This window comes from Zosterops lateralis (genome assembly GCF_965231275.1).
Source record: "Zosterops lateralis genome assembly, chromosome: 9".
Taxonomy (NCBI): Eukaryota; Metazoa; Chordata; class Aves; order Passeriformes; family Zosteropidae; genus Zosterops; species Zosterops lateralis.
Genome location: NC_139769.1, coordinates 5077051 through 5101960, shown reverse-complemented (window position 1 = coordinate 5101960; position 24910 = coordinate 5077051). Strand labels below are relative to the sequence as shown.

The 24910-nt window shown below is 45.6% G+C and overlaps 3 protein-coding genes across 4 annotated transcripts; 1 reads left to right on the top strand and 2 right to left on the bottom strand.

The window, feature by feature from the left end:
• The first annotated feature begins 200 nt into the window (after positions 1 to 200).
• LRRC42 (leucine rich repeat containing 42) lies at positions 201 to 6698 on the top strand. Its single transcript, XM_083867833.1, has 8 exons — positions 201 to 238; positions 1139 to 1626; positions 3707 to 3838; positions 4863 to 4981; positions 5341 to 5429; positions 5512 to 5625; positions 5778 to 5862; positions 6225 to 6698. The coding sequence occupies exons 2-8, from the start codon at positions 1154 to 1156 to the stop codon at positions 6479 to 6481; spliced, it is 1269 nt and encodes a 422-aa protein (XP_083723959.1). The 5' UTR covers positions 201 to 238; positions 1139 to 1153; the 3' UTR covers positions 6482 to 6698.
• Positions 6699 to 8942: 2244 nt separating this feature from the next.
• On the bottom strand, positions 8943 to 12924 carry LDLRAD1 (low density lipoprotein receptor class A domain containing 1; the record flags this gene model as incomplete). The annotated part of the gene is made up of 6 exons (XM_083868159.1): positions 8943 to 9088; positions 9769 to 9897; positions 10394 to 10531; positions 10863 to 10994; positions 12473 to 12527; positions 12904 to 12924. 6 exons carry the CDS (start codon positions 12922 to 12924, stop codon positions 8943 to 8945), a joined length of 621 nt encoding a protein of 206 aa, XP_083724285.1.
• Positions 12925 to 16397: 3473 nt separating this feature from the next.
• On the bottom strand, positions 16398 to 24613 carry TMEM59 (transmembrane protein 59). 2 transcript variants are annotated; one of them, XM_083867577.1, is made up of 8 exons: positions 24410 to 24613; positions 22235 to 22340; positions 19975 to 20069; positions 19621 to 19773; positions 19268 to 19352; positions 18887 to 18971; positions 18065 to 18173; positions 16398 to 17364 (listed from the first exon to the last, which is right to left on the bottom strand). In XM_083867577.1, exons 1-8 carry the CDS (start codon positions 24596 to 24598, stop codon positions 17209 to 17211), a joined length of 978 nt encoding a protein of 325 aa, XP_083723703.1. In that variant the 5' UTR covers positions 24599 to 24613; the 3' UTR covers positions 16398 to 17208. The 2 variants fall into 2 exon arrangements, with proteins under 2 accessions (XP_083723703.1, XP_083723704.1); XM_083867578.1 differs by having other exon boundaries at positions 18887 to 18968.
• Between the last annotated feature and the right edge of the window lie 297 nt (positions 24614 to 24910).

Sequence of the window (24910 nt, the reverse complement as noted above, 5' to 3'; positions counted from 1 at the left end):
AAGGCGGGATCGCCCCGGCAGGGCGGGGAAGGACCCGCCGCTCCCGGTGAGGGCGGTGCGGGAAGCGGGATCGCCCCGGCAGGGCGGGGAAGGACCCGCCGCTCCCGCCGTGCCCCGCTCGGCCCCGCCCGCCGCCCGCCCCCTGCTCGGCCCCGCCCGCCGCCCGCGGGCGCTGCGGGACGGGCGGCGGGAGCGCCGAGCCCCGGCCCGGCTGACGGCGCGGCCCCTCCCGGGGCAGGTAGGTGGGGGCCGGGGAGATCGGGGAACCAGCGGGATTCTGGTCTCCCTGCCCGGGCGGGGAACCTTCCCCCTGTGCCCCCTTTTCCCTGTGGCCCCTTACCCCTGTTCCTCCTTCCCCTTTGCCCACTCCCCCTGTGTCCCCTCCCTTGTGTCCCTCCCCTTGTGCCCCTTCCCCTGGCGCCCCTCGGGGCTGTGCCCCCTCACGGTGGGCTCAGCCCCGGGTAAAACCCGATCCCTTCACAGACCTTTCCCTGACCCCGCTCCGCGTTGGAGCCGATCCCTTCGCACCCGCCTCCCCATCCCATCGGTGCCCCCTCGGGCAGGGCCCGGTCTCCCCCCTCGGGCAGGGCGCGATCCCCAGAGCCGCAGAGCAGGGGCTGAGGGGATCCCATTCCTGTCCTGCCCCTCGCCAGGGCAGCTCTGGACTCTCCTGCCCCCCGCAGGACCCCACTTGGAACCGGAGCCCCCGGCCCGGGCTGGGGAAGGGGCACCGGGAGATGCCCGGCCTGGCAGGGAGGGAGGTTCCAGCAGGCTCCATTGCCCAGCTGCAGTCAGACATGTGCCCTCCTCCTCCTCTTCCTCCTCCTCCTTCTCCTGCCTGCAGCAGAGCCAGGCCTGGTTCTGGGGGCATTTCCCCCTCAACCCCAGCCCCTTTCCCACTGCCCCTCTCTCCATCCCCGGCCTGGGATCCATCCTGGGCCTCTCAGCAAGCCCAGTTCCCACTCGGGCTTTGGTGGCAGGCAGCTCACACCCTGCTCCACACAGCCTCCCCCCCTTGCACCGCAGGGCTACGTGGCCATGCTCAGGGCTCTAAGGGGAGCTGCCAGCTTTGGGGGCTTCCCTGGGTCATGTTTTCCTCTGTGGCTGTTCTTCACTTGTCTGTGGTTTGTTTTTGCAGAGCTGGTCGAGGGGAATGTCGTACTGTCTCCACTCAGAAAGCCATTTGGATACTGGGCCGATATACGTGCGTGAGAATGGGAAGCTGCACGTGGTAAATCGGGGTGCAGGCGGCGTACAGAATGTCACTCCCAAAGCAAGGCCTTTTAGTCTGTTTTCCAGAAGTTTTTCAGTGGAGCTTTGCATGAACAGGGAGGACGATAGGGCAAGGAGGCAGAGGACTGATCATTTCATCTTCACATACACTAAGGAGGGGAACCTGCGCTACTCGGCCAAGTCCCTCTTTAGCCTGGTGCTGGGTTACATCTCTGACAATGTTGATCACATTGACTCGTTGATTGGTTTCCCAGAGCAGATTGCTGAAAAGCTCTTTTCAGCAGCAGAGGCAAGACAAAAGTTCACAGAGCCAGTGACAGGACTGAGAGCTCTGCAGAAGTTCACTGAAGCCTATGGCAGTTTGGTGCTGTGCTCACTGTGCTTGAGGAACAGGTAAGTGTGTCCCCTGACAAATCTTGTCATCTTCTGGGGCTTTCTGCTAGCACACTTCAAGCTTCCCCTAAATTAAATTAAATTAAATAAAAATACATTTTGAGCTTATAACACCACCTAATTTTAATGAAATGCCCTGAGCCTTATCTGATTCTTGTGCTTGCTGCCTTTTATCCCATCTCTTTCCTACAAGTGCAGCTGCAGGTTTCATTTTAAGATAGAAAATGAAAGATAAGATAATAGAGGTAACAGACTAAATCTGTTTCAACCAACAGGGGATCTTATGTGGAGGATTAAACCTGCAACTATTTTTTAACAATAATAATCAGCACTTTGGTGGAAATCCATGTGCTTAGTGCCTTCTCAGGCATTTCGTGGGATGTTTTCTGTAATTGCTGTTTAAAAGCTTTTTGACACACTTAGCTGACTGTACAGATAGAATACACCCTTGCAAATTGTTAGGGTTTACTAACTATAAGCTTGCTGTTGTGTCTCATTTTGGGAGCTCAGAAGAAGATACAGACTTGTGGGTAAGTTGAAATCAGGCAGGTTTTTCCTTAATTTATTGTTGTTGCTACCCCCATATTGAATGCACTTTAACAAGGTCCTGATTACAGTCCAGGACTAGTTTTTTCCATCTTCTCAATGCCTACATCTTTCTCTGAAAGAGTCTTGCCAAGTTTAAAACTGGATTATGTTTTTTAAGCCTTGCTCCTACTGAAGTCTTTCCCAGTAATAGAACCCATCCCTTCCATCTCTGCACTTGAAAAAGGGATTGTTTATCCAGTTTAAAATCAAAGTACTGGCATATTCATCTGAAGTGCCAAGGGTGTTCTGAGCACAGTAGGAATGTTTGAGTAGAAGTCAATTATCCTTTGTTTTATCCTTTAAACCTACTCCCTTTTTATCTCTAGCACAGATAGTTTTATGGGCCTTATTTAGAAATTAAGCTACTTCTGGCATCTTTTGCCATTACAGAAAGATGAGTTAAGTATCAAGTCTTTGAAATCCAGGAAGTAAGGCATTAAAGGCATTTTTTGATGAATTTTATTTCTAAAAGAGCCCACTCTCCTCTCCAGAACCCCCACAAGCTAATAATCTCTCTCAAGAACTGGCTTGTGCTCTGACTGTATGTTGTGCTTTTTGCAGAGCCAAATTGCACAGGAAAGGGGTGTTGGGGTGGTTTGATGGGTAAAATTACACTGGGAGGATATTAAGGTCCCCTTATTTGCATGGACAAAGAGGTGTTCCTGGAAGGATCAAATTAATAATCACCCCCAGTTTATACAGTAAAGATGCCGACCTCAGGGTGTGTCTTGCCATGGGGAATACGAGGTAAATTGAGGAGAGATCAGTGAATTTGGAGCTTGTCTTGCCACAGAGACAGCAAGAGGTGACTGCAGGGGAGGTATTGAGGGCTACGTGCTCATTACTGCATACTCATGCCTGCCATTCTTCAGTGGTTTGTTCCCATCTCTAAACCTCCTACTGAATAGCTCCAGCACAGATGTTTGCGTGGCTGCTGAGTGAATCAGCCTAGGGAACCAGCACAGCTAAAAAAAAAAAAAACCACTGTGTAACTGCTGCCCAGGGTGGAGCCACAGCTCTGGCCACTCCCAGACTTCTACCCCTAGTCAAGTATTTTATTTACATATATAAAAAGTAAAATTTTGCCACTGACAAGCTATCCTGTCCTGTTTAAAATCCACATTTGAGGTGGATTTTAAACCTGGATGAATTTGAGTTTGTCTATACCCTTCCCAGACACTGAGGAAGCTGACTTATGATAAACTGAAATAATACAGCAAAATCTGTAAAGAAACTCCTAAAAGCAATATTTACAAGTTGAAGTCTTGTTAGTCCCAATATTTTGCATCAAATCAAAACCATGACAGTGATTTAAGTAGAAGACTGGGAATTCAGCTGCACATAAAGAGGTACTTAGTGCAGCTGGGTAATTTCTCTCAATTTTCACATAGGTACTTAACAGAAACGAGTGCATTGTGCTTATGATACTTGGGGATGTAGACACCTCCCTACATGCCTGAGCACTTTTTTTTTTTTTCTTTTGGCTTTGCAGGTACCTGGTTATCTCTGAAAAGCTTGAAGAAATTAAGTCTTTCCGGGAGCTGACGTGTTTGGATCTCTCCTGCTGTAAACTTGGAGATGAACATGAGCTGCTGGAACACCTCACCAAAGAGGCCCTGTCTAGGTACCAATCTCTTGAGCTAAAAATGACACTTTCTTTCCTACCACTAAGCAGTTCAAAGAATCAGGCTGAGACTTTAAAGGGAAGTTTCACAGGCTGCAGAGTGTAAGGTTGAAGATTTTGGTTGTTCATAACACCTGTTCTGTAGGCAAACAAAATACAGAATTTATTGTACACAAAGCACGTGCTGAATCATAAAAAGTACTAAAAATATGCAAGATAATTTACTGTCTCATGTTTTATATCCGCTTTCTATAATTTTCATTGTCCGGGTAAAAAATGCATCTTTAACATTTGGAACAGTTTCACATTTGCTATTTTTAAGGGGGAGCTTTATCAGCCAAATTTTTAACCAAACTAGTGTTCTAGATGAAGATTTCTGCTAGCAGGAGGTTGAATATTTGGTTAGTTAACATCTCAAAACAGTAAATTTAGTCATTTTGTTTGGTACCAAGTAGAAAATTTTGGAAACAACAGGTAGGATGACTGCTAATTAAGGATATTATGTTGCTGTAAGATTCTGGTGCATTTTGCACCAAGGTTTTGTCTTGCAAAGGTTTTGTCTTTGAAGAGAGCACTTTAGTGTGATGTTTCTTCCTGAGCTTTGTTAATGTATGTTATAATACCTCATTATTTTCTTAAAATCATTGCTGTATCACTTATGGAATCTGCCCTCTCTCATTTTGCCAAGCATTTTTTTCTTAGTTTTGAGTGCATTTCAGTTTGGCAGCCTTGGTATAAAGAACTTCAGGGTATAAAGGAGCTTATTGTCTCTGTTGGCAAACGTTTGGCTCTAGGATCAGTTTGTCACTGGAGCTGTGGGAATAGCTGCTCAAGCAGTGCTTCTGTTGATCTAGCAGGGAAATATAAAGATACTTGTTACTCCTGCTAACCCAGGCTCCTTTCTCACTGCTTTTTACAGTGGTGTTGGCACAGGATGACCCCTCTGACACAGAGTTTCAGGACATTTTGCAAAAACTGTCAGAAATAATGGCCGTAAGCTGCATGTTTGTCTTTCTCCTGCCAGTGTGAAAAGGCTCCTGCTGAAGGACAACTCCCTGTCAGACGCCGGCCTGCGCAGGATGACGGCGCCCGTCCGCGTGCTGAAAAAGGGCCTGGAGAACCTGCTGGTGCTGGACTTGTCCTGTAAGAGCTCCGTGGTTTCCTAACAGAAAGAACCTGTGTCCCTTCTATAAAGAATTTATGCTCCTTAGCACTGAAGGGATACACAATTAATTTGTTGATTCTCACAAGCCAAATGCTCAGCCCCAGATTTCACCTGCCTGAAGGCACGGGGCGACCTGAAGTCTGAGGCATTTGCTGCTTACATAAATATTTTTAGGAGTTTGAGAATTGGTATTGTAAATATGTGTATTTTGATAATTAGAGGGGGAAAGTCAGTCTTGTTCCAGTATTAGTTTTTGGAATAAATGCTTCCTTTGTTTTGTATTTTGATCGACTTTTTCCACATTGTGCAACTTGATTAACTTTACTTGGCCTTACAGGTAACCCTAAAATCACAGATGTGGGAATTGGATACCTTCTTTCTTTCAAGAAATTGAATTGTTTGGACATTTCTGGGACAGGTCTCAAGGTAAAAATCATCAGGAAAAGTTTACTGGACAAGTATAATAGAAGTTCTTGCCCTCTGACTGCTCTATTTCCCTTTTTCCCAGGATGTTGATGCTGTCATAAAGAGGCTCCAAATGCAGATAGGCCTGGTTCACTCCAAAGTGCCTCTGAAAGAATTTGATCACAGTAACTGCAAAACAGAGGGATGGGCAGAACAGGTAAGGGAGGTTAAACCTGTTTTACTCTCTAAAAATTTGGCTTATAGAATACAAAATTGCTGAATAACAAAGAGCAAGGGATGGAGTTGTTCCCAGTGTTATTTCTGTAAATTTTGCAGGACACATTTTAACTGCTTCATTTGTTCTTTCAGACAGTTCTGCAGTGGGAACAGGCGGTTATGGAGGCCATGAAGCCCCAGGACAACTTGAGATCCAGAGTAGCAACTCTTCGCTTCTGTATGTAACTGCATGGGCACCACAGAGTTGTTTTGTTTTCTTTTCTTTTCTAAAAGGGGTATTTCCATATTTTTGGGGGTTATAGTACAAATAGAAATGTGAAATTCCAGCCCTTTGTGTAACTGCATTACAGTGTACTTGAGTTTTTTCATTTGTTAGACTGCTGGATAATTCAAGTACAGCACATAAAACAGCTGAGTTGTTTTCCTTAAAATTCTGAGTCCAAAATATAACTGGTATTTTTTCCTCTGCACATTTCCAAGTTGGCTTGGCCAAAACAATTTGTACCACAAAGTTATGCATTTTACAGCATAATTCTGTTTTTCCCAAATCTAAACTTGATTTTTTTTTTTTGCTTGTAGATGGCAAGACACACAGAATAGAGGAAGTAGTCAAATGCACACTGGTGGAGCCAGAAACAAAAGCATCTGGAAACTTGCAGTTTTATAAAGAAAACGTTCAAAATTGCCATTTACCTTTGAAAAAGGAGGTTGCAGGCAGCCACGAATTAAAGAACAATAAAAAAAGAGCTTTGGCTGAACAAGAGACAGAAAGGACTTCCAAACAGAAGCATCTGTGCCTCACTGTGGAGGACTGGGATTTGTTAAATACCTACTGAGTCAGAAAGAAGTGGGTCTTTTGTTTGTTGTTCTCTTGCTGATGACAGGATTTGGACATACTGAGAGGGAGTGACAAAGGAGACAAGCACTGTTAAATCTGGTTGCTGTGAGGTGCCTATGGGGTAACCTGTGCTGGGGGAGGGATAGAGACAAGAAGGTTGGTAATGCTACTGTATATTTTCAATACATAATAATTTTTTCAAATAAAGTTCTTGTTGTCATCCTTAACTAATTCCTCTGATGAAAGTATTTTTCACCAAAAGAGCTGGTCCTATCCCTGCTCCTCCCCTGCCTCTCGAGGGGCAGGACACAAATCACTGCAGCTCATCTGAAATGAAGCTGCACTGGGCTTGTCAAGTGCCATGGGATGTTTACAGTGCTGCTAGAACAGAAACCTCAGCCTGAAAGCAACCAGGCTGTGCTGATGGGGCTGTGGTAGAGGGAGGGAGCACAAAGGATAAGCACAGACCTCTGGGGAGGGAGGCAGAGGCATTAACACCTCACCAACAGCCATTGCAGAAGCCCGAAGTGGAGCACAAGTCCCCTTTCTTTCTCATTTTAGCCCAGGAAATGAGAGCTGGAATGAGGTTACTGTGGAGATTATGCCCTGCAGTTGTAATATATTCTCCCTTACAAGCAAATCCACTGCACTGAGATCATTCTGTGGTTTAAAACCCATTTTCAGTGTGCCTGCAATACACCAACTGCTTCTCCATCTGAAAACATTGAGGGGCATTTATAATTCAAGTATTAATTATGCAGATCAGCTGTAAATCACCTGGACACTCAGGCCTGTTCTGTGTTGGTCTGTGCAGCTGTAATGCTGCAGGTAACTTTAACATTGAATTCCTGTCCTGAGTGTTTCCATCAGAACTGGCTGAGGTGCACAGTGCTCATCATTGTCCTCTTAGGCCTCACGAGGCCAAGGATTTTCTCCAGGCTTCCCCTACTAGTGCTTCAGAGGCTGCTTCTTCCTTTTACACTGTTTACCATAATTCATCACCAAGAAAAGCAGCACATCCTTGGAAACCATGAAGAGGCCAAAAAAAACAACTTTGAAATGAGCTCAAAAGTACATAAAGAACAACATCCCTTTGTCTTTTCCTTACTGCTGAATTTAAAAAAAAAAAAAAAAAAAAAAAAAAAAAAAAAAAAAAAAAAAAAAAAAAAAGGACTACACACAAACAAAACAGGCACAACTTGCATTCAAATCCTTTCTTTTTCCCAGAAACTCAAGGCTATTAATACCTTCCCCTGACAACTAGATCAGCTCTGCTGAGACAAATAATGGCACAAATTGTGACTCACAACAGCGGCTCAGTGGGGAGGAAGATGTGCAATCTTCCCCCTTAAACTGCTTCTGGTGCAATTCCCATCATGGAATTTTTGGCCACCCCTTCCACCACTGGAGATGCACATAGGAGATCTGACCATGGAGAGATGCACAATTTTTTACCAATCCTATTTTTACCAATCCCATTACCTGGGCCCTGTGCTGAGCATGAGGGTTCCTGTAACTTTTTTTTTATTTTTATTATTATTATTAATTTTTTTTTTTAACAGTTCAATACTTAGTGCACTGGGATAATCTTTTACAGGCACAGAGAAAATAAGCTGTGCATCCTGACCATGCCTGGAGAGGGACACGTAGGTAAAAACAGCTTTAACATTCCCCCGTGCAGAGTTTTGCCACCTCATCCCAGGTGAAGTGTGAGTCACAGTACTGTAAAGCTATTTATAAAAAGATCTCTCAGATTTCCAGCTGCATCCCAGTGACAAATTAGAAGCAACATTCACCATTGATCTGAGTTATAGTGATAGGCAGAGCTGCAGATCACAGGACAGAGAAGAAATGAGTGAACAGGGGTTTATTTTTAAATATCTATGACCTGGGGGGCAATGGAGAAAAGATTACCTCATGTTTATTTTGGGCCTAAAAGAGTACTCACTGTAAATGTGGGATTCTCCTCGATCACAGAGCCCTTAATGTCCATCTGCAGATGTGTTTTGGACACAAATAGAAGCCTCTCCTTGTGCCAGTGAAGATCAGGAATGTGAAGACGTGAGGGTCACGTCACTCAGCACCTGCTGCTCGGGGCAGTTCTCAGTGTCCCTGTTCTCAGTGTCCCTGCCGTGGCTGCCTGCAGAGGCCCCAGGATGTCCCCGCAGGAGAAACCCCCTGGTCCAGAGCTGTGGCTGCTGAAGCATCTCCAGCACAGCATCCAGTCAGTGGAAGGTGACACATCAAAGGAAGTGTCACCTTCACATGGCAGCAGAGTCCTGGGAGCTGTCCCCCAGCCAAGGGCTGCCGCACACCCTCGGTCCCTGCTGGGTGTCCCTGCGCTGGTGGGGAGGATTTGCCTGGGCTGGAGCATCCCAGAGGGTGGCAGGGCAGGAGCCCAAGGCTCAGGGTGACGAGTGGGAGGCGCCGTGCTGTCCCAGCAGGGAGGGTGACAGGGTTCAGGCAGCGCAGATGAACTCGTCGGACCAGTCCAGGCAGTGCTGGACTCCATCCCGGCACAGCCTCCTGGGGATGCAGGAGCAGAACTCGAAGTACACAGAGCTGCAGGTCCACCACTCCTGCCCACACGGGGGGCAGGCGGCCACTGGGAGGGACAGAAAACAGGGAACTGAAATGTTTCTGTTGTCTTTCCTTTCCTTTCCTTTCCTCCCCAGCAGAAAAGGTGCTGGTGACAACCCTGGGACTGTGAGCCCACCGAAGCAGACACTTGGCTTGGTGCTGCTTGTGGGAGACAACCAGAGTGTGACATTGCGATGACCTCCGTGGCAGAGAGGCCATCCTAGGGGAAACAACTAACTGTAATTTTTTTTTCCATTTCCCCCCCCCTCCCCAAAACCACGGGGGTGACTTAGGAATAAATCTGCTGCTCATTTTAGCAAGGCTCAGCTCCCACCCAGCCTGGAGATCCACCCATTTGCTGACCAGCTACCAAAGGCCAATTTGAATAATTACTACTAACTACAGCCACACATCCCAGTGAAACTGCTCCACATCAGCAAGCCACAGAGGAACGGCAATTCTGGGGACTGGGAGCAAAGCACAGAGCCTTTCCCCTCTCAGTTGCCACCAGGCTTTGACACAGAAGCCTCTACAGCCAGGGGGACTGAGCCTGTGTGGTTCATACTCACTCTATCACAGCTATTTTGTGTGTTAGTGGTGGCTGCCACTGCTCCAGGCATTTCCAGCAGCATCCACAAGCACCACACCTGTACAGCCTGTTGCAACCCATCAGCAGAAAAGGCAGGAGCCAGCAGATAGACTTACAGCTCCATGTCTCATCAGAGCAGTCCCCGCACTCGTTCATCCCGTTACACCTCTGGTCAGCATAAACCCAGTATCTGGGGTTACTGCAGTAGAAAACCAGGTGCCCTGGGAGGCTGTGGGGCAAGTCACCTGCAAGGGCACACAGAGAGAACATGCTTAACTCCCCCAGGCACAGACATGGCATAAAACAGGGATGGCACACACCAAAGGCTGCTGCCAGGACACTGCCCATGCAGTGTCAAATAAGCATGAACATTTGGGAAAGTTCTGTCACCAGACAGGAAGTCTGCCCCAGGTTTCTGCTTTATTTAGTTCTTTAGGGTGACTGAGCAATAAATTACCCATGTAGGCATACAGCTTCACTGATGGAGGAAAACTACATCATGGTTAAAAAAAAAAAAAACCCTAGGAAGATCAGACGAGCTCGTAGTCTTTAATTCCTGGCATTCCCATTGGGTTTTGGGCAATGCCATCTCTCAGCATCTGCCCTACAAAGGCTCTACCAGGCTTATCTGCTCACTTATCTTAGGCAGCCAGAGCACAGAGCAGGATTAGAGGAACCCCAGCTGCTGTCTCACAGCTGGAACACCAGTGCAGGGGGGATGTTCACAACAAAGCCACTCACCACAGAGCTGCTCCTGCTCATCCTCTCCGTTCCTGCAGTTGCTGACCCTGTCACAGACCCAGCTGGCTGGGACACAGGTCACTCTGTCATCACACAAGAAGCCTGTTTTGTTATTAGGGGCTGTGCAGGAGCGGGTCACTGAGGAGAAAGCAAGAAAATCTTTATTTTCCAGCATTTTTGTGATATGAGGGATAGATCAAGGGGAGTAAGGAAGGGTTTCTGAAATTAATTTTTATGACAGTGTTACCCAGAGTTATCCCAGCCCTATGGAGCAGAAGAGCAGAGCCAAGGAATGACTGGTGGCCCTTTGGGCTGAGCAAAGCTGGTCCAGCCCCCACCACAGTGCTCAACCCTTTCCTCGCTCCTGGTCTGTGCTGGAGAGCACCATCAAACACACAGTGAGGGCTGTGCTCATGCAGCACCATTTCTGCCTCCCTTACAAAAAAAATAACCACTCTTGGGATACAACCTGGTGCCCGTGGCAGGAGTGCCAGTGTCAGCCCCAAGGCCAGGGCAGCCACGAGGATGAGCAGTACCACGACAGAGATGCAGAGGAGTCTCTGTGTGCAGCCAGGGCAGGCACCACAGGGATGGCAGCGGCCTGGGGGAGGCAAGAGAGAGAAGTGAGGGACTGAGGAAGGCTCTGGGGTGTTTCAGAGGGGAACAGTGCTGGGACACGAGGCTGATGTTTTGGGGTCTCTGCACACGAGACTGGTGGGGGCTGCTGGGGGTTAAGGGTTGGTAGTTGAGTTTAAAGAGCCAAACTTTAACACTAAACACCTCCTCCATGGGGAATTCTGCTGCTGCAGTGTGGAAGAACTTGTGCTGCTGTTCCAGAGCACAAAGGTCACATCTCTATCAGAGCTCATCCTGTGGACTCTGGTGCAGAAGGATGAAGGCCAAGCCCTATGGGACAGCAGTGACTCTGAAACACGGGGCAGGCTGGTGTAAGGTGGGGAAGGTGACCTCCCAGAGCTCATAACAAAACTCCCCAAGAGGTAAGATTTCATTTTACACCACTCCAGGCTTTCTGCCCCACCCAGGATTCACTCTCCCATGGAATGAGCCTGGATTATCAGCACAAAATGGTGAGAAGGAACTGAAGGGCTGCTCTGTCCCTCCCTAACAACATCTCCAGCAAACTTCCAGGGACTCCAGCTTTCAGAAAGTCAGGCACATAAATCAAACCAACTGCAGGAGCTAAAGGCCAAACCACAGTCCCTGCCACACAATGGTAGCACCCGCCCTCAGCTCAGCAACCTGCACCTGGAGCTTTGCCTCTAAACCAACAAAGTGTTTCCCTCCATTCCTTCACACTCCCAGACCAACAGCAAAAAATATTAGTGTGGTCATCCCAGAAACATGTAACCAGTCACTTAAAACAATCCTGCCTGTATAGTTGATTTTGGTATATCTGAACTTAATTAGAATTTTAAAAGGCTTTCAAGAACTTAAAGAACTTTTTAAGTTAGAATTTTTCTTAGCTCTGCTTTGTGTTTACTTAGTTGTTTTAGTGTTCAAACTCAAGGGAAGGCACAGCCTTTGCTCCACAGCAAAAGGATCCTGATTCCAGCAGCTTCCCCCTCTGTCATGCCCAAGCAGGAGCCAAACACAGAAAATTTCAGCTCAGAAGAGAAATGGTGAATTACAGCATATTTGTGTCTACAAAACACCTCTGACTGCAAAGCACAACAATTACAGACTTGAGTATAGAATAACAGTGGTGGTGAAATGTTGCAAGCTGATCTACAGGTTTGTTATTTGGTTCTATCTCACCTTGTCCTTCAGAGTATGGGCAAAAATCACTGAAGTTTGGCTGTTAAGAGATGTGGAAAGGCCACAGCAAGCTCATTATGAGACTTTCTGTGACAGACAAGGATCACCTATCATACCACTCCAGCTCCAGGCCAACACAGAACAGCTGCAGTTTATTAATTTTGTAATCTGGACATTTCACTCCACAGAAAAGAGGGAAAATCAGTCCAAAACAGACCATAAGTACTGGTTGTATTTTATATTACATTGATAGTTGCAATTGATTTATACTTTAATAATAGAACTCTGCATTTTATTAATTACCTCTTTTTCCAGAGAAGGACTCAGTTGAACCAAGAGCAGCTACATCACCGTTTCTCTAAAAGGAAAGAGATAAAAGGGATTTACAGAGTCCCACAGCCAGGCAAACTTTGCCTTTCTAATTCTCACACCATTTTACCCAGGAATACACCATGTACTCCATTATTGTTACATACAAGCAAAAACTGCCTTGGAGAAAACACAGCCCAGCTTTAATTCCCAAAACAATCACATCACCTTTTAAACCTTAATTACCCATTTGTAAAACAAACACTAAACAAGTCCAGCACTTTATGTCAACTCTTGTATCAAGATAAGCAGAAACAACTCAAAATCTCAGAGAAAGCAGTTCCTAAAGAGGTGAGGCAAACAGCCCTGTCAAGAACACATGTACTTCAGGGAACATTATGTAGGGTTTTTCTGAAGGACTGTACCTGGGGATGAGTTTTGTTCATGCTTCCCAGAGCTCCAGGGACCGCAGGGAGTTCTCTGCACCTGAGCACAAGCAATGTTACCAGGATACAAATCCAACAGAGGCAGGAGAGGAAGGAGAGCACTGCACAGACAGGAGGGAAGTGGCAGGGCAGTGCTGAGCCTCTGCTCCAGCCCCCAGCTAAGCAAACAAACTCTCTCATTCTTAGCTCAGTCATGGTTTCACAACCATGTGCATTAGAAAGACCATATGCATTAGGCACAAGCATTAAACAGAATTCTTTAGAATTCACAGAATTCGCATCATGGGTGTTACAGAGAATTCTTAGAAGTCAGAGGAAACTGAGATACAGGAAGCTGAGAGCCTGCTGACAAGAAGGTGAGCACTCACCACTAGCTCATGTGGACTACATTTCCTCTAGTGCCAGTCACAGAAAACCTCTTCACAATGAAAGCTTGAGGAAAGAGGGTCTGCTCATCTTCATGAAAGTCTCCTTTCTCCACACGTCCTTCCCAAGACAGAGCTGTCACACTGCCCTTCTGGCAGCACCAGCCCAGGCTCCTGCCAGATGATGAGATCTCAGGAGAGCTGTGCAGGATACAACCATCTGGAACAGCTTTCTTGCTTGGGCAATGAGCACAGGCACAGGAAATCCTCCAGGGTCCTTTCTTACTTGCATGCTTGAATTTCCAGGCCTGCAGGAAGGCTTAGCAGCTCAGCCTGCAGCAAACATGAACTTACAAATATATTGAAGCCTTCTAAACTGGCTACAGGTCTCAGCACAGCTCCCACAGAAAGGAGTTTCACAGCTTCAAGGCTGAAATTTCATGAGAAGGAAGCTTTTCTGTGGGGGTACTGGGGAGAAAAAAGCACCAGCATGAACTTTTTGAGGAACTTGTGTTGGTTTCACAATTAAACTCAATCTCATAGGAGCTCCTCATCAACTTCTCTAAACAGAAGCTTCTCACAGGAATACACCACTAAAGGTGGTGCTAGAAAACTCTCCTGTTTCAAGAAGGATTTTGGGTGAAAATATCCAATGCCAAATAGCAAACACTCTGCAAGTCTGGGCAGCTGCTGCAATGTGGAAATATGTCAGACTAAGCACATCTTAAATTCTGGATCTCTTGCTCTTTAAAGAGGAAGTTTCAGCTTCTAATCAGACCTAATACAGGACTATTTTGAGCCTTAATAAAGCTAATTAGGTGATTGGGAGTTTGCAAAGAGCCCTGTGAAAGAGCCAGGTCAAGCAGGCCAGCTGTGCATACCCTGCAAAACAATCTACAATGAAGAGTTTAAAATGTGGAGTCAGCCCACTCTTGGATGTGGCACTTGGGGACATGAGTTACTGGTGGCATTGGCAGTACTGGGGAAATGGTGGGACTCATTCTTGGAGGTCTTTTCCAAGCTAAAAAATTCTATGATTCTACAACCTGCCATCTACCACCATCTGTTTCCTGCTCCAGGATTCTCAAGCTCAGCTGTAGCCAACCAGGCAGTTGGATTTTAGAGCAGTTACCCCACATCAAAGACTGCTTAGAGTTCAGAAAAATGAGTTCACGACAGTGACGTAAGAAACAAAAGCAAGCTCTTCTGAAGTTTTAAAAAAATAAATAAAAAAAATTTGACAAAGATCAGAAAAGCTGAAGAGGAAACAAATATCAAGGTATCCAGTATGACAGAAGGTTATGATTAATTCTAGCACCTCTAGGTTTACCCTCTCCCATTTCCTCCAAATGTACCTTGGCTATTTCTGCCAGCAGTAATTACACACACTTAAGAGAGTCACCTAATTTGTGTCCAGCTGATTCCATTCTAAACCTGACACAGGTTCAGTTGAACACATGCCTAAAGAGAATATAAAATGCTTTCCTCCTGCAATTTTAATAATTTAAGCCCTTTCATACAAACAATGGTTCTGAGCAGAGATAAAACCCAAATTGCAGCCTCTGAAAATGGAGATGTCAGTAAGTCAAACACTTAACAAAAAAATGAATGGGAAATGACATTTTGCAAAGCCAAATGCCAAGATAGCTTAAAGAGTCCATTTAGATTAGAAATCTTGAGAAACAGTTCAATTGATTGCTAGTATTTGATTTTACTGAGGGAAGATCTTTTGACAAGTTTATAAGTCCAACACTCACCAAACTCCTCAGGCTCTGGCTTGCTCTGGGTACAGCAGCACCAAGTCTCAGAGTGCCAAAAGCACAGAGCTCTCTGTGACCCAAGAGCACATTGCTGAATCACTGCCTGTACTGCACAGATCACTCAATGTCATTAAACCGTGAACAAGACAAGACACCCAATGAAAGCACAAGTTATTTGCTTAACTCCAGCCCAGGGCTGTAAGCAATGGAGTTTTGAAGAGAAAGTTTTGTGAAATCAAGTCATCAGCCTAACAGAGGTTGTACTGTCCTGCTGGAACAGGCAAAGAGCCACGTGTGCACAGAGCTGCTCCCTCTGCAACCATGTGTGAATGGTAAACATTTTAACAGACTTGCAAACATTTCCACAAGCTATTCAGTTAGAAAAATGGGGATTGCTGAAGTCTCTTCTGGAAATCCCAGCCACCACAGTGCTAAGAAGATGGGCACTAATCCCTGAAGTAAAGCCAGCCCCAGCAGAGCAATTGCTGAACAGGGCTGCACACATCCCCTCTGAGCTCGGGCAGCCCCAGCAGAGCGGGGCTGGGCTCTGCCTGCGCCAGCAGAAACGTGCCTGAATCGCTGCTGCAGCATCACTGACAGAGACAGCTCCTGTCCCTGCCAAGTGAGCAGTGTCCCCAAACATGACCCTGTCCCTTCTCACAGCAATGACACGTACATACAGGGCAAGGGCTGCTGGCACCCAAATCTCTGGGCTGGCCCAATGAAGGGATCAGCAGGAAGAGGTGCAGATAATTCAGGACTCCAGATTGCAGTTCCTGCAGGCTGACAGAAACCTGCCTAAAATAAACATCCTCAATGGTCTGAAAGCTCCTGACAGCAACACTGCAGGAGTGGTGCTGGGCTGGGGCCTGCACACACCTGCCTGATGGCCCCTGAAAGGCTCCAGCAGCTGCAGACACACAACCACCTGCTCACAAGTTGGGAGCGATCACTGAGCCAGGTTTAAGTAAGGGAATACATCACTGTATCACCCAGAATATCCACAGTTCTTCATTACGTTTTTTAAAACCTTTGAGGGAATTCTGTCTAATCAACAACAACAAAAAAATGACAGTGCATTGATGACTGTGCATTCTACCAGCATTCATTTAGACATCCTAAAATAAATCACCGACACCCCAACCTGCCAACACTGTGGGAACCAGCATATAATAAGATCCACAAAAAATAGGTTAGAGATGAGGGACATTGTTAGTTGTTGTTGCTGTGTAAGTGAATCACAGCAAAATCAGGTCACGTTGCCCATGAGAGGAAGGCTCAGACAGGCTTTCACACTGAGCCTGTTGTGGTCAATAATTAGCCATAGCAAAAAGCTATATAGTCAACGTTTTCTATACAGTCAATTTTATTTGTCTGCTCTCATTTCTCAGGAATCAACTTGTTTCTGTAAATGAAGTTACAAGACCAGAATAGTTAATCAAGAACAGAAAGTAGAAGTTTTCAGAAAACACAAGTGCTAACTTTACAAGCAATTTAAGACTTAAAAGGCTAAAGTTTGACAAAATAACTGACCATGTAATGTTCTGCATGTGAAGGGATATGTCTGTAAATTTTAACACGTTTCCATCTTTCACAAGCTGAGTTCTAGCTTACAGTACCTCACAAATGCTTTCCACCTTGAATATTGCCACACTGTAGAAAAAATATATTTCTATTTTTGAACACAGGGTTGTTTGTGCATGGACATTAACAAGTACAAAAAAACTCAGCAGATAATTTTATAATATTTTCTCTTAACTACAACAGAAAGTGCAACACTAGAAAGGCATCTCCTGCCTACTTAAAATGTCTTATACCTTTACAAAGCTAACTCTGACTGTACACATTACATCCTAGAACACACAAGTAAGTTTCAAAGTGTCCTGGCAGAAGTATGGAAAGCATGCTTACAACTCCTGTAAGCAAAAAGACACAATAGCAAACACCAGTGAAAAGTGATTATGCCTGGAAACAAACAAATTCATGTCTGAATGTCTGAATCTTCTCTACTAGCTGAAAACAAAATCCCATGACATTTGTTGATTCTGCAACTTTATTTGCATTTAAAGACTGGCTGCTAAGCTTCTCATCTGAAGAACCACCACAATCAATCAGGAGTTTCTAGCTCTGTTAGAATTAGTCTATCAGATCCAACGGATTTAAATTGCAGATTGATCCAGATTGACTTTTGTAGGAAGAGGTCCTGCTTCTTCATGTTCCTCAGTCTTGCATCTAACCACAACAAGTGCAGAGGGTGGGTATCTGTTGAGTTTCTGCTCATTCATGTATTCCAAATCTCCATAGATGCTCAGCTTCTGAAACATTTAAACAAGGTACTTTAAGACAAAGACTCTCAACATTGTGAATAAAATGAATTTCATGATGCAGCTGCATTCCAGGTTCTGATGGGCCCAGCCCTGCAACACAAGGCTTTCTGTAACATCTGAGATTCACAGCTAGAACTAGACTTGCATCCAAAAGAAAGGAATGAAATCCACCAGAACAAGGGTGGATACAATGTTTGTGAAACAGCTCCTTGCGTGTGCAAACACTGAGTCAGGACCCTCTGGCCTGCTCCCCTCACTGAGACTCTGCACTGACCAATAGCTCTGCTGTCACTCTCATCTCACTACTGATCCTCCTGCATCAAACCCATACTGGGTCCCCTCTACACCACCCAACCCTCAGAATAACTCCATTCCCAGAGAAATGAGCATCAGCCTCCATTTTGCTCAGAGCAATCTGAAGGTTTTTCAGAGTACAACACTACAAAAAGACATCATATCTGAATAAGGCTCAGAGCTCCTGTGAGCCACAGGAATGAGCAAGAATGCTCAGCTATAAAACCATCATTTAAATAAACAAAATTGGTTTGCCATCCACAGCCACAAAATAAATAAAAAAAAAACCTCCTTAACTGAACCTCCCCCAAATATTTCTTAGTCTCTAGACAGCTGTAACATAAAAGGAACATAATGAATAAATTCCAAATACTGTAGTTCTGAAATGCAGTACCTCAGATGGAACATACTGCTCTACAGCTGTAGCTACAGTGGCACAACAGATCCAGAGCAGCACCAGCACTGACAGGACAAGCGTAGTGGTTAAAATCCAACTGGAATTTCTGAAATGAGAAGAATGTTGATAGATTTCATAGACTGAATACAAGACAATGGACCTCTAAAAAGTTTGGCTCATTTCTGACTGCCTTCTTTCCTGCCAATTCATTAGTCTCTGGCTTTTCCAGCTACACAGCCCACTGCAGACTCCTGGGTACTCTAATGCATGTCTGATATCACAGAAGACTTGCTGGATTCTGTTATGAGGCCCTAAGAATCCTCCTGTTTACAGATTTAAAACCAGATTTTTCTGTTATGCATTTGCAGGGCAACTCACTGATCCTTCACGTGTGAACTTTTAAGGAGAAAGTAAAAAAACTTTAATAAATACATAGTGAGTATTTTCAGCCTGGAAACAAGACACACCCATGTGCTACATAACACAATCCCAAAACAAAGCGCTTTGCCCTAAAACACATCCAGAGCTAATGAACAGGCAAAACACAGTATTGATTAAACAGTTCCCAGAACACACTCAAAAAACAGTGCATGAAATTATCAATATGTTGTTCACTTGAAATGGAAAGGAAAAATCAAAGTTGGCAGGACAGAAAACATGGAGCCAGCACAGCAAAGCAGCACTAATGGTCAGACACAAAACTGTGATGCTGTGCATCCTAGAGACTTGGAGACCTTGAGACCTCCCAGCAGTGCTGCAGACACAGAGAAAAGGCCTTTACCCCCCTCAGAGGGCACAGACAGCCCAGGACATACGTACATGGAGAGACACTTGAAGAAGCTGTCGTTGGCTCGCTCCTCGAAGAGTCCCCGGAATGTCTGTGAGCTCCCTGGGCGTCCGTCTGCTGAGAACAACAGCACAAACAGAGGTCAGGAGAGCAAGGGAAGGGAAAACCCAAACCCCTCACACTTTGTACACACAGCTTTTAAAACAGCCCCAGCTCTTGCAGGCTTCCATTTCCAGCAGAGCTTGGTTTCCACCATGCTTTGCCAAGTGTATGCAGTGCGCTCTGCACAGTAAATAATTATATTGCAGCTTTCTAAAAACTTGCTTTCACATGCCACCTGTAACGTCATTTTTTAAATTTGCATGACAGGGAACACTTGCATTTCCTCTTCCAAAGCACAAAGAACAACTTACAGGCTGATTTGCTCAGTGACAAGGATCCTTTTGTATCTCCAGTTTCCTGATCAAGCTGTGGAACATACTGCACTTCTGGCTTTGACTAAAACAAAACAAGGAGTTAGGAGATCCTGCTAAAAAGCTTTCACTGATTTTGATAATTTACATTTTCAGAACTAATACAGAAATTAACCTTAAGACATGCTCCATTCTTTTAAGTTTAAATTTAAAAATGGCCCAAAAGGCAGTGAAATACTAGGAAAAACTAAACACTTGTGATGGTGCTCTACAGTCTTTTCTCTGGCTGGAAGGAGCAGAGGTGAAGTCAGCAGCCAGGACACCTTAATCTCAATTAAAAAAAAAGGAAGCACCTGGAATATGACAATTTTGCCATCATCTGCTTGAAGGTAGAAAGTCCATGAGGATGTTATGAAGCTCTGAGCTGAGTCCATCATGTCACTCCAGAATGATCTCACCAGTGTCAGAGGAAACAGGAGATGAATTCTTGGCATCAGGGACATTAACTGCAAGCATAATATTAACACTTTTTCCTTTTGTTTTTATAGGTAAAGGACACAAGTTACATTCTTGCTCACCTCTCACCTCATGTCTAGATTTCAGTCTTTAGGAAGATCTATTTTCCATTTGAAGAAATTTAAAAAAGGGAAGACACACACTGAACAGAAACAAGTAGGTGGTATTTGAAAAACATGTCACCTACTTACTTGCTCTTGCCTTAACTCAGCAAATGGCAACTGGTTCTGGCATCCAAGATGGCAAGCATATTGTTCATCAGATTGGGAGTATGCTTCAGTACAGGCTGCAAGGGAGAAGTTCCCCAAATGAGATGATAAATTCTGCATTTTAGTTAAGAAAACATTCTCAGTATAAGTTGGATCAGAGACAAAGCAGCAGTTGACATTCCCATTTGCAGGGGAAGATCCAGCAGTCCCAGGGTAGCATTTGCTCTGAGGTCTAATGACAGAATCAGAGCTTCAACAGAGCAGGGAGTTGAAATCTGGCTGCAATCAGAGCAAATGATCACCAATGTTACCCTGGCTGAGCTCAGGGATGCAAGTTCTCATTGATCCTCCCACCAGTACAGCTTTCCTCTACATATCACATAAAACATCAGAGAACAGAGATGGACTCCTAAAGAGAACAGAGGGACCAGCAGTCCATTAAATCCCTTTGAGGTAACAGCAGAAGCCACAGTATCACAGGAAAATCAAAGGAACATTTCCTGCTAATACAGAAACTACACTGAAAGTATTATGGAATAATTTCTTATGAAAAAATGAAGCAAACTCTTTGTTTTAGAGAAAGCTTCTATTAATTGCTCACTAGAGATCATAAAGACTAAGAAATCTAAATTATTTGGAGAGAATAATTTTGTTTATTCTGCCCATGGACCAATCAGGCAGATGATACACAGGCACAGCTCTCCTCTACAATTCTAAAGATTAGGGGGCCAGTGTTGCAAAATTACCTGAACTAAAAAATCAAACCAAAAACCAACACAGAGGACAGCAACTCTCCCAGTTTTCCAGAGGAGCAAATGGACCATGACAAGGACTAAGAAGCTGGCAGGAAGCATGGCAGCAGCAGCAGCAGCTAAACATTTGAGTGTTGAGCTCATGGCACCTGAGCAGCCATTCCAGGCTACAACTGCCACCGAGTCAGTGTTTGCAGGAAGCACCAGAGACAGAACTGAGCAGAGCAGCCAAGATGGATCTGCCAAGCACAGAACACTCACTCAGGGCACCCACCAGCAGATCACAGAACATAAGCCAGCAAAGACAACAGCCCCAGAAAGGAGAATTAAACCAGAAATAAGCAACTGTTCCATTACCCTACATGTGCTCTATTGCTACATTACCCTGCTTTATGGCACTCTGTCGTGTGTGGTTTGACAACTACACTGACAGGCTGTGTCACAGCTACACACAGTGTGACAGACTGCAGCATTAGCCCATTCCTGGAGTATTTACTGCACTTTTCTAATGCATCAGCATCTCTGCATGCCAGGCTTTCTGCTCCCCTACCTGAGCTGGCCACAAGCTCTCTTGCTTTCAGGAGCTACTGAGAGGACAAAAGCCTCCCCTGAGTGCTGGCCTGGTTAATTGTATTGGTAGAAAAGGTAGAGAGCTCCTACCTTTCCTTTTTGAATAAAAGTGTGAATCAGCTTCTTCAATACTATTGGAAGAAAGTTCTATACAATTCCAAACCCACTATTAATTGGCCTGTATCACACACCATCCCTGGAGGGACATAAAGAGGTGGCACTTGGGGACAAGGTTTAGTGGTGGGCTTGGCAGTGCTGGGGGAATGGTTGGACTTCATGATCTTAAACGTCTTCTCCAACTTAAACAATTCTATATTTCATCTTCACTGTTAAATATTTGCTCTAAGACAGAGAGCCTGAGAGAATTAGTAACCAGAACTTAAAAGCCTATTCCAAACAAAACATGAACCTCATTCCCAAGGGTTCAGCTGCAGGAAAAGCTTAAGATGTAGGCTAGACCACAAGTTACAAGGCACATTAAGATCTCTGCTCTTGCTCCACTGAACAATTCACTTCTATATCCAAATATGTCAGGAATGGCAGATGGGACTGATTGTCACAGGGAATTATTAAAAGACAAGTGTTCATTTGCCTGAATTTCCCCCCAGGCATTTTGTGTTTTCTATGACAAAACGTTTATAGCAAAATGCAGCATTTCTAATTTATTTACAGAGGCTGATAATACTTGAGAAATTCAGGAAAAAACAGCAACACTGAGGAAAAACTTACGGAGAACAACTTTTCCGCTAGACTTTTTTTCTTTATATATCCTGTCTACAGACTTTAAGAAGCCGTTAAACAAACCCAAAGCAACTGAAAGAATGGCACCAATTCAATACCACCCTTCCAGACACTGCAGCTCTGCCCTGCACTGTGTCTCCAGCTGATGGGAGGATGCTGAGGGGGCTCTGAGGGCTCACCAGAGTCACATTCCTGCTTGGTCCTGTTGAGGTCGGCGCCGTCGTCCACGAACTGGCAGATGGAGAAGAGGCGGCAGCCGCGCTGGCAGGCGTACAGCTCCTCTTCCTGGGGGCACAAGGAAAGGCTTGCATCCCTCCACAACACAACTCATTGGCAGAAAATAAATTTTTTGTTGTTTTAATTGTTTGGTTGGGTGTTTTTGTCCTCCTTCCCTCCACTAGAGGTACAACCTGGCGGGATGAACTGAAATAAACCCAAACACTGACAAGCTACAGATTTATCTCAGAGCTTTTCCTTCCTCTGCACTGGGCAAACCTGGAACAGCAAATGCTGTGTTGTAATTCCAGATCCAGTACTCATCAGCAAAATGAATGTTTTAGGAAGTGTTGTGTTGGAAATTAAGGCAGTGCTGTAAAAGACTTATTGATGTTTAACCTTACAAAAAGCAGGAAATCTCCATTCTCAAAACTCGAATGGTAAACCCAGCAGGAAAGGACAGAAATCCTCTGATTTTGACAGTAGAATACAATGTATCTAAACAGACCAATGACTAACCAGAGCTACAGCAGAACTATCAGGAAAAAGGGATTATTTCCTGATGTCCTGGTTATCCGCCTAGTGCCAGCTCCACAAACACAAATGTTATTTATTATACTGAACTAAAGGGCAAAACTGCCTCCCCACTGCCAACTATTAAAATTAGGCAAATACAGAAATCCTACACCTAATATTCCTTCTGCCCACAGCTCCAGGAGGACGGATGTGAATTAAAGCCTCTGTCACAGGAGTGTCCCACTGACCACACCCTGCCACTGACCCACGAACCAGAACTTCAAAGGCAGCAGCCACTGGAACTGCACAGGTGCAGAACAGGCTCTGAATTAATTTAACAACCACCAAACACACCACACCTCTTGTACAATCTCCTGTAAACGACCTGGCCATTTAACTGAGACCACAAGATCATCTGCTTTAAAGGCACAGGAGTAGAAAACTGAATATCAATTGAAATTCAAGTCTAAACTGACAAGCTGGGTGGTGCTGTCATAGAAGATGTTTTTTAATTTGACATCCACATAAATCAGCTTTACAGGCGGATTTCCACAACAGTCTCAATAAAGTTTGTCTTGTTTTCCAATCACAAGTAAAACAAATTTCCTTCAATTCCACCAGCAGTTTTGTGACAAACAAGACAAACACTAAATATAAAAGATGTGACTGTATTAGTGAACAGCTCCAACAACACATGATAAAATTCTTATTCAATCAGTAACAACATTCGAAAGTGCAATAAAAATCACATAAATATCAGCCTTCCCTGAACTGCAATGTTCCTATAAGAGAAACAAGAGCAATACACCAAAGCAAGCTGTAATACAAGTGTAAATTTATTCCTATTCCACACAACTCCCTGTTACTTCTTTCCAGCTACAAAATCCTACTGAATTCCAGGGGGAAACAGACAAAGCCCTGTCACCTGATCCTGGCACTGCCCCACTTGCCTGCTGAAATCCCAAATACGGGGTAAGAGCTCCACCTGCTACATAGCAATAGCCGATAATTAAGTTTATTGCCAACAAAGAAAAAAGAAATAAGAGATTTTTGATCTCGGATTATCCGAATTTAAGCCTGTACTTCAAAGGCGTGCAAAAGCATGAACCAACAGCAAACTCCAGGGAGTGAAATTAAATTCCTACCAGACACAATTTCAGCATTCTATCATGAGATAAAGAATGCCCTTTAGAATGCTCATTCTTTTAGAAGGCTCTGACAAACTGCTTGTTTGTCATCATTTATGCCTTATCCTTCAACGTCCAAGTGCCGCACTGGCGCCCTGACTCAGGATCTCTGCCCTGCCACAAACACAGCCCTGTTTCAGTGCCCAAAGCACGGAGCAGCCCAAACCAAATTACAGCTGCCTTTTTAGGAACGGAAAGGGAAAAAAAAAACCACCAAACGCCCCAAACCCACAAAAGCCCCAGCACTGACAATGCTGTATTTTGTCAACAGCGCTTCAGGGGCAAGCGGCAGCCTACCCATCTATTTACATAAGGAAATATCTGTTTTTAGGCAAGAGACGGAGCTGCAGGGGCAGAGGGGCAAAGGAAGGGCCGCGCCAGCCCCGGGGGAGGCGGAGGGAAGCGGGGCAGGTGCGGGGAAGGGCCCGCCCGTACCTTGGGGTAGGTGTGCAGGGGGTAGGTCAGCTGGCAGGCGCGGTGACACGACGCCGTGTTGCCCAGCACGGAGTCGAAAGCCTCGGAGGAGGCGGCGGGGAGCGGCCCCGAGGCGGCTCCTGCCTGGATCGCCAGGAACGGCGGCAGGAGCAGGAGGAGGACGGCGAGGCCGCCCCGCCGCACCGCCATCTTCGCTCCTCCGCCCCGGCACCGGCCGCCGGCTGCCTCTCGCGAGATGTGCCCCCCTCACGGAGCCTGCTGGGAGGTGTAGTCCACGCCTCTGGGAATCCCCGCCCCTTCCATGGGGCCGCGCCCCCGGCGGGAACTACCGTGCGGAAGTGGCGAGGCCTGCTGGGAAATGCAGTCCGCACCGCGGGGTACCCCCGGCCATCCCATAGAGCCTCGCCCCTGGAGGGAACTACCGTGCGGAAATGGCGAGGCCTGCTGGGAAATGTAGTCCGCGCCGCGGGGTACCCCCGGCCATCCCATAGGGCCTCGCCC